This window comes from Empidonax traillii, unplaced genomic scaffold, assembly GCF_003031625.1.
Source record: "Empidonax traillii isolate 1590-97213 ecotype Southwest subspecies unplaced genomic scaffold, ASM303162v1 scaffold1348:size125593, whole genome shotgun sequence".
Lineage (NCBI taxonomy): Eukaryota > Metazoa > Chordata > Aves > Passeriformes > Tyrannidae > Empidonax > Empidonax traillii.
In genome coordinates, this window is record NW_020956541.1 from 13,665 (window position 1) to 23,143 (window position 9,479).

General features: G+C 39.4%; 1 protein-coding gene across 1 annotated transcript in view; it reads left to right on the forward strand.

Moving 5' to 3' along the window:
* Positions 1 to 1,034: 1,034 nt before the first annotated feature.
* LOC114069732 (transportin-1-like) overlaps positions 1,035 to 9,479 on the forward strand; it is a 55,742-nt gene continuing 47,297 nt past the window's right edge. Inside the window, 2 exon segments of the mRNA XM_027906736.1 lie at positions 1,035 to 1,038; positions 1,795 to 1,944. Coding sequence (XP_027762537.1) covers positions 1,035 to 1,038; positions 1,795 to 1,944 — 154 coding nt within the window.

The window sequence follows — 9,479 nt, forward strand, 5'->3', positions numbered from 1 at the left end:
CGTTGCTCCAGCACTACTTCCCCCAGCACCTGCGGTAGTGGCTCCCACTGCGGTGTCCACTGGGCGTCCGATCCCCGCTTTTCCTGTGATGGCAGCCGCCGCCCCCGTGGCAATAGCTCCGGCAGCAGCCGCGGCAGGGGCTGCTCCCGTGGCTGTTGCCGGCCCCGCCGGTCCGGCAGGACCCGCGCCCGCTGCGGCTCCCGCCGGTTCCGCGCTGGCGGCCGCGCCGGCAGCTGCTGCGCCCTCCTGTCTCGCAGGACCTGCGCCCGCAGCGCCGGTGGCGGCGCCTGGAGCCCTTGCGGTGGCAGCCGCTCCCGCCGCTCCGGCGGGACCTATGCCCGCGGCAGCGTCTACAGTCACGCCGGCGGCCCCGGTGCCCGCCTGACCTGCGGTGCCCGGGCTTCTCACTCGCAAATCAGAACCAATTAAAATATCTAAATCCTCCTTTGTCGGGCTTTTAACAAATTTGATTGATCGGGTCACATTTACTATGGTGTTTCCTTTCCTCTCTCTAAAACCACATTCTGTAGTTAAGAGATGTCCACTCATCTAGTTTTTAATATTTTTATTTAAAATCATAGTCTAATATTTTTATTTTAAATCATAAGTCCATTCTCCCAGAAAAGTTGTTGGCCTTTTAAATGCAGTGCTGTGCAAGTGGAAGAACTTTTATGTTTACAGTTTTTAGAAATTGGTGGGTATTTAAAACCTGTAGTATAGGCGAAGTTTTAGAATTCTTTTAAATATATATGCATAGGATGGATTTCTGGTTTTTGAAGTTACTGAATTCTATGTAAAAGCTCTGTTTGTAAATCAATACATTAATAGTTACAGAGCATGAAAATTAATGCTTCTTTAGGAAGAGTGAAATATACTTTTGTTTTATTCTTATATATAGCATTCTGATTTTGGAACTCAAAATCAGTGGTTTAAAATTAATTTTAGCAATAGCCCCTCTTTTGAAAAGTGTCATTTCTGTTCAACTAGCACTGGTTACAATAGAAAGTATTTTTAATGGCCCTCAGTCAATCATTATGAGTATGCTAAGAGTCCTTGTGTTATGATGCCGTAACTTAGTTTTAAAATACTTTATATTTGAAAGTTATATCTCTTATTTTGCTTATATTTCTTTTGGGATGTTAATGGTTTTGAAGACCTAGAATAGATTTGTGTGTAAATTGTAACTCTTGGTGCAAATGAACTTTGAACATCCTTACTTGCCAAAATCAGGGCTTCTTTTCTGGTTTTGGCTGAGGTAATTTTCTTCACAATATGAGACTGTGTTTTGGATTTGTGCTGGAGACAGTGATGATAATAGAGATGTTTTTATTATTGCTGAGCAGAGCTTACACAGAGCCAAAGCCTTTTCTGCTTCTCACCCCACCCCATCCGTGAGTAGGCTGGGGATGCACAACTGACCAAAGGCTAAAATGCTGATTAAAATTAGCTTCATGTGCTTATTAGGATTGCTCTAAACTGTACATTTAAATTTTCTTATACTATAAACTAATCCTTTCTATGTAGAACATCCACATCTCACTTTCAGGATGTTTCAAAAGTTATACCAAATTACTCATGCCCTTGGTTGAAGAACTAAACATGAGTCTGCTCACAAGTGAACTCTGAAACTAAAAAACTTTGCTATGTAAATTAATGGGAGTATTTGGAAGGAGAGATAAGGAAATAAAGATTAATATCTATCATTGTAAGCTTTGATCCTGTTGCATTGTTCTGGAAATTCATTTTATCCTATGAGCTGATTGAAGTTATAAATGTAATTATTTTCTGTTGCAGATGAGCCAACACGTTCCTTGAGTGGTCTCATCTTGAAGAATAATGTTAAAGCACATTTTCACAACTTTCCAAATGGGGTAGCCGACTTCATTAAAAGTGAATGTTTGAACAACATTGGTGATTCCTCCTCCTTAATTAGAGCTACTGTTGGTAAGTTTACTCTTATTACTGTCTTTTGCCCACTGAAAATGTTACTGATACAAGTGAGAGCTGCATTAGTGAGAGTTATTAAACTCCTAAAACTGCTTCTGATTATTGTCACAACCACACCATGTTTTGATTCTGACATTATTCTTCTATGTGAAGAAACAAATACATTTTTTCTTCCTATTCTCTTAAAACTGATTTATCAATTCAGCTCATATTTCTTTAAATGTGACTGAACATGTTTACTGAATCTAATAAAATTCAGCTTACTGCCAATTTTTATGCCTAAAACCAGAAATAATGTAAAGTTCTGACTTCAGAACTTTTTCAGCACTCCACTTACATCAGTGAAACACTTCTGTTAGCTGATTTCCTCTTTGCCCCCCCATATGCACACCTCTTCAGAGAATCATTACACCAGATGTTACATACATTAACATAATGAGTTTGTTTTTTAAATAGCTTCTTTCAGAAAACAGTAGATAAAATGTGATGATCAGAACATCAACTACAAGTGTTTTTGTTGAATGTTTTTCTGATTTCCTAAATACTGTATTTTAGTACACCTCTTCCATAACATGGATATTTGTGTTATTTTTACTTATTTCCAGGTGTTGCAACCCACCCCAGAAGGGGAGGGTAACCCAAGTTCTTATTAATAAATCCCTTGGGGTGGATTAGAGTGAAACTACACTGAATAATTGGTGTTTGTAAACATGTAGGGTTTATTTTGGAACAATTTTGTTTCAAGGGTGTGTTACTGTTTTGAGTGTTATCATTCTATAGCAATATAGCACTATTAAAACATCATAGCAATACCGAAGCATCTATAGTAATATAGCACTATTAAAAGCATAGCAATATAGCACTATAAAGCATGGCAATATTAAAGCATAAAAATAACACTTAAGGAAATGCATAAGGGAAAGAAAGGATAAAGGTGGAAAGATGTGTATATATATTGTTACCATCCACTGGATGCAGTGATGAAACTTATTATTTGCAGCTTCCATGTCAGTTTGTTGAAGTGGTGGTCTTGATCCATTGAGTCTGGGGAAAGCCCCCCCCCCCCCCTTCCCCCCCGAAAAAACCTCAAAAAAACCTCAAAGATGTTATGAGTTATTATACACTTCTAGCTCAGGTGGGAACTCCTTGTACTCCAGGGTGGGGAGTTTTACAATGGATAGTATCATGGTACATGCCAAGAGTCTCTGACATCTCCTGAGACACCTGCCGCTGTCTATTGTGTCAGCATCAATCATGGTCCCTCATGGTCCAACATTTGAGATGCATAGCCCAGGCTAGATGTGCAGAGTTATCATGTAAAGGGAGAACATTGTCATGATAAGAAGGATTTATCCCCCTTTGCAGGATTTACCTCTTCTTAGTCTCTTCCCTTATTTTGAAATCCAGTTTGTAGCTTCAGGTATGCATAATCTCCTGCACCTTGGATAGTTGGACAATGGCACCCACTTATCTGATCTGAAGGCATATTCAGGGAGGGGTAGGCTTTGTTGGGTGAGCAGCTGTTTCTTTTCAGTTTGCAAAAGTCTTTTGGTGATCTTAAAATGTGTAAGTCATTAACTGTTTCAGTCTCTGATACTAGGTAATGTTGCTTTTCTGTCTGTTCTTTGAGAATATGATTTCCCCCAATTACTACAATCATAGTAATCTTCCTTGTCCACTCCAAAACCTAGAAAGAAGTAAAATAAATGTATATTTAGTAGAGTAGAAAAAAACAGGGGTTGGGCACAAGTTCAAAAAGGCATTCAGCTTGTATCAACTGATTACTGTTATAAAATAATGCCATAGTTTCACCCCTAAGTAACTAAGTACCACACAGACACTTGTTCATCCCCCTCTCCGCCCCCCTCAGTGGGGAGGAGAATCAAGTTGAGACTGATACTGAAAAGCAGCAGAAACAAACTCTTTAACACCAATTTGTAGGTGTTAAAAAGGGCATTCTTTACTCATAAGTGAAGCTATAGAATAGCTATAGAAGCTATAGCTATATAAAGCTATAGAATAGCTCCTCTAATGCAATGTGCCAAATGACAGATAAACAGGGCTTGTTATTACACATACTGTACATATTCATTAGATATTCATGCTTACCTAATACATATTCATTAATTGGCTTTACATGGTCACACTCCTATCGGAAGTCCTTATTTGGTCCTTCTGGGTCTTCTTCTTGACCTCTGTTCTTGAGCAGCCACAGCATCATTGTGTTTCACCACAAAAGCTATAATGTTTTTTATCTTATCTGGGTACTCAGCATACATCTTGTTTGTTTAAATTACATCCCTTATCTAATTCTCTAGGACTTCTATTGTTCCTTATTTGGGCATTCTGGGATGCTCTGAGTAATTTTTCTGTTTCTCCTATCAAATCCCCCCTTTTCTTGAAACGAAATTCCTTAAAGGAATTATTGTCCTGATATCTATATTTTATTTTATAGCATAAGGCATTGCAACAACTACAACACTGAATCATGATGCAAGCTAAAATACAAATGGTGATTATTATGATTAGAACTCTAAAGAGCTTCTTTAGCCACCTAAAATCAGGTAACCAGGAGGTCAGGGTATTCCAGATTTCTTGAAAACCTAAAGAAGTGTTATCTTGAGCTACTCAATGTAAAATTTGGTTTTCCAAATTTTCTGGACATCTGTAGATACTCTACCGCTCTGATCAATGTATGCACAACAGTTGCTGTTAATGACAGTGCATAATACTTCTTGACATGCTAAAAAAAAGATCTAGTGCTTTTCGGTTTTGTAAAACAACTTGTGACAAGCTATTAACTTCTACCTGTAACACAATAATGGCATCCATTGTACTATTTTCTATATATTCTATGGTAGCAGAAATGTTTGCTATTGTTTTTTCTATTTCACTCACTCACTCCTAGCCAAGGTAAAAACCATCTTACAAAACTATGAAATTTAGTTGATTGCTCCACTATAGCATTTAAGGTTGGTTTTGTATGCCCCAAATAACTCCTTATCCATAGTCCTGAGGGCACTTTATCAATTACTGTTATGTTGGGGACTTAGACTCCTACAGTACAAATGCCTTTCCAGCCTAGGGGTAACACTTTAGGGCTTTATTTTCATTTACAGGCCAAGTTCAGAAAGGCATTCAGCTTGTATCAACTGATTTCTGTTATAAAATTCATTTCCCCAATAAGTGTTTGAGTACATTGTGTGTGATTTCCAACAAATGTACCACTTTCATTAATACAATCTAATTTTCCTGTTCCTTTAGGGGGGATTACATCTTTGTACATGTGTATTATTATAAGAGATGTTAGTGGGTACTTGCACACTAACTGGTATGCCTGCTTTTTGGTAAAAAAAGTGTTTCCTCAGTGACTAGTATTAATTTCTCCTGGAATTGAAAATGCATAAACAGCTAATGGCTTCATTGTGTTTTCAGGTAAATGAGTGCACACCCAACAATCACTTTTATGCAACACTTGGGTCACATTTTTTAATAAAACTAGATGTAAATTTTGCTCTCAAGTCAAGACTGAATTAACTATTGTCAGGATAGCAAAACAAGACTTAAGCATTAAGTAGCTGCCACGACTCTCAAACAACTAAACCAGCCTTGGTTGACATTATCTAGCTGTTTTGAAAAGTAGGCCATGGCCCTCCTTTGATCACTCAGAAACTGTGATAATACTCCCAGTGCTACATTTTGTCTTTCATAGGTGAATAGTTCAAATGGGCACGTTTGGTCTGGAAGTCCCAAAGCTGGGGCCTGCATAAGGGCTTGGTTGAGCTGAAAAAAGGCAGCTCGTGAGTTATCAGTCCAGACTATAAATTCCTTCTGAGCTGTCTTCAAGAGCTCATACAGTGGCTTCACTAGCAACCCGTAATTGCTGATCCCCAGTTGACACCATCCAAACATCCTGAGAAATGCTTACCGTTTGTGGCTGTGGGAGTTGACAGATTGCTTCTTTCCATTCCTGTCCCAACCTTTGCTGTCCTTTGAGAATTTTGAAACCCAGGTAGGTTACTGTGGTCTGGACTACTTGCGCTTTGTTTTTGGATACCCTATATCCACTCAGTCCAAGGAAATTCAATAGTGCCACAGTCTGATCCCAACATTGCTGTTTAGCTTCAGTGACTATCAAAATGTCATCTACATACTGTAATAAGGCTCCAGTAGGGTTTTGATTTCTCCAGTCCTCTAGTTCTTTTGCCAATTGATTTCCAAATATTGTGGGAGGATCATCCAAGTCAGCTGAGTTTTCCTCCCTGTGTTTGGATTTTCCCATTTGAAAGCAAAGAACTCTTAACTTTCATAACTCAAAGGGATACAGAAAAAGGCATCTTTCAAATCTCATACTGTAAACCACTCTAAACTTTCATTTAGGGTAGTTAGCAAGGTGTAAGGATTCACTACTACTGGATGTATACCTTCTACTATTTTATTTAAAGCTCCAAGGTTCTATACCAACCAGTAACCCCTTCCATTTGCCTTCTTGACTGGCAAAATGGGAGTATTAGATTTAAAATCACATTCTTTTAACAAGCCAAATTTCATAAATTTTTCTACAAGGGGTAGAAAGTCCCTTATGGCTTTCTATTTGCAAAGGGTATTGGTTTTGCCTTACTGATCGCACTCCAGGTTTCAATTTAATTCTCATGGGTTCTGCTCTTTTGGATTGCCTGGGCACCCCTCCAGCCCATATTATCAGAATCACTGCATCCTCAAGTGATTTTTGCAGATGGATCACTTCTGCTTTTGGAGACTGCAATGCAAAACCAGAAACTTTCACATAATTAGACTCTAGAATAATAACCTCTATTTTTCTATTTTTAAATTTGATCTCAGCATTTAATTTTTCCAGTTGATCTCTCCCAAGGAGAGGCTTTGGTGAATTAGGTGAATACAGAAACTGGTGAGTCATCCACTGTTTTCCTAATTTAAAATCAATGGGTTTAAAAAATGGCCAAGTTTCGTGATTCCCTGTTGCACCAACAATTGTTACAGAATTGTTACTTAAGTTTCCTTTTACTGTAATTAACACAGAGTAACTAGCTCCCATATCTACTAAATATTCTACTGCTTCATTCCCCAACTTAGCTGTAACCAGAGGTTCTGCTGGGGAAGAACCCTCCAGTCCCCCATAGTCATTATCGGTGATGACCATGAGAGGGTTCACAGGGTTCTTAAGTTTCATTTGTGGACAATCCCATTTCCAGTGTCCATCTTTCTTACAGTATGTACATTGACCGACACCAGGTCTCCCTGGGGGGGTTCAAGGTAGGCTGTCCACGTCCTCATCCTCCTCCTCTCCCTGGGGCACTATTCCCTTAGAGATTCCTTCCATAACTGCAATTGCTTTCTGCTTAGTTGCTTCCCGCTGATTTTCCCTGTTCCAATAAACAGCCCAGGCAATATCCAACAACGCACCTAAATGATACTGGTCTTGTCCCTTAACTTTTTGTAATTTCCTCCTAATGTCATCTGTGGAGTGCCCCACAAATATAGGGGCTAGTTGAGTCCTTCCCTCCTCTATTTCAGGATTGATATTAGTATATTTTTGTGCTGTTTCTTTCCGATGATTTAAAAAATCAGTAGGTGATCCCCTGAGATCCTGCTTCATTTCAAATAATTTTGACACATTAATTGCCTTTGACATGGCGTGTTTATTCCATATAATATCCATTGCTGGTATCTATTTAACCTTTCTCTACAAATAGGAATGTTAGGATCCTATTCAGGATCTGCAGTGGGAAAGTTAACGTCCACTGTACCCTGTACATTACCCATCAAAATCTGCAAACCTCCTACTAGTTTTAACAACCATTTCTTTCTCTGTGCTATCAAACATTTCTAACATAGTATCAATATCCTTCCAGTCTGGATCCTGGGTTTTATTCATAATTTCAAAAGAATTTGCTATTTTGACTGGGTTATGTCTGTGCCTGCCATCGATTTCCAATTCTGTTATTGAAAATGACACTTTTACCATAATTGGACCATCTGTACCTACTGCCTGATGTAGGGGGGTCACTACCACCCCTCCTTGTTAAGCTCTAGTTTTTCCTGCAACTGGACTGAAACTCTCTTCTCTTTGACACATTCTTTCTATCATTCTCTCCATCTTTTCTTCTAGATGTGCTAAATCTGCCTCTTCTCTTGCAAGATCAGTTTCTACAGCTTATCTGTGTCCCCACCCATCCTGCGAGTGGGGCTAACCATGAGATTTAAGTCATCCTCCTTATCAGGGAGATGTTTAGAAAAAATTTTTCCTATGCTACACATTGAACAACAGTGCTTTAACCTTTTCCCTTGATTCTCCTTTTCAAGGGCTAACACTAAAGGATCTGTGGAGGCTGGATTCACACCACAATCTTTCTGCCACTGTGGATGGTTCCACAAAATGAAAAACTTATCAGCACCCATAACCTCATCCCACTTCTGTTCCCATCTTAAAAACATTAACTGTAACAATGTATTATATTTTAATGTTCCCTTTCTTGGCTACTTTTCTCCAGACTCTCGCTTATATAATGGCTACCTTTGATTACAATACTTAATTCAATTCTCCCTGGTAGCTACTCCCCAGGGGGGTCCGTCAATCTTCTTCCAATGCCACAAAATGCAACCAAGTGGGGACTTTTTCAAAGTGCTCCCTTTAGATTGTCCACTACCCATCTCTGAAATGTAGACCCAAAATGTTACAATACAGAAACAAATACAAAACAGTTATTGATCAATAAAAGAAAGCCAGATACCAAAATCTGGAATACCAAATAACCCACCCAATGCGCTGGAAGATCCACAAGTCTTATATGGGCAGAATTTCCAAAAAGAATGCTTTATTATCGAATGGGATGTTACCCGCATCCCAGACTGGTCTGGGGATCTGTGGTCTTCTCCAGAAAAGTCCTGGTGCTGGAGTGAAGATCCAGAGATCCCTCGGATCCACGGCAGATCAGGCAGAGGGTCCCATCTGGGTTGCCAAAAATAATACCTAAAAGCAGCAAAATGAAACTCCTTAACAGTAATTTGTAGTTATTAAAAAGCAGGGATTCTTTATTCAGTGCGCTGGACACTTGTAGGATAGCTCCTCTAATTGAATGTGCCACATGAGAGATAGGGCTTTTTATTACACATACTGTTTACATGACCCATGATTCAGAACCATATAGAAGAGTAGACAGCACGATGGCTCTGTAAACACTGATCTTTGTACTTTTCTTCAGGTGTTTGTTTTGCCACACTCTTTTACGGAGTTTACCAAAGGCACTGTATGCCTTTGCTAACCTGTTGTCTATTTCTGCATCAATCTTACCGTCTGAGGAGATGATGCTTCCCAGATAATTAAACTGTTGGACTGATTTGAGTGTTGTTTCACCAATGGTGATATGGGGATGATGGAAGGCTTCCTGAGGTGCAGGCTGATAGAAAACTTCTGTCTTCTTCAAGCTGACTTCCAGACCAAAAAGCTCAGCAGCCTCTGCAAAGCAGGATGTTAAACGCTGCAGAGCTACTTCTGTGTGGGCGACTTGCGT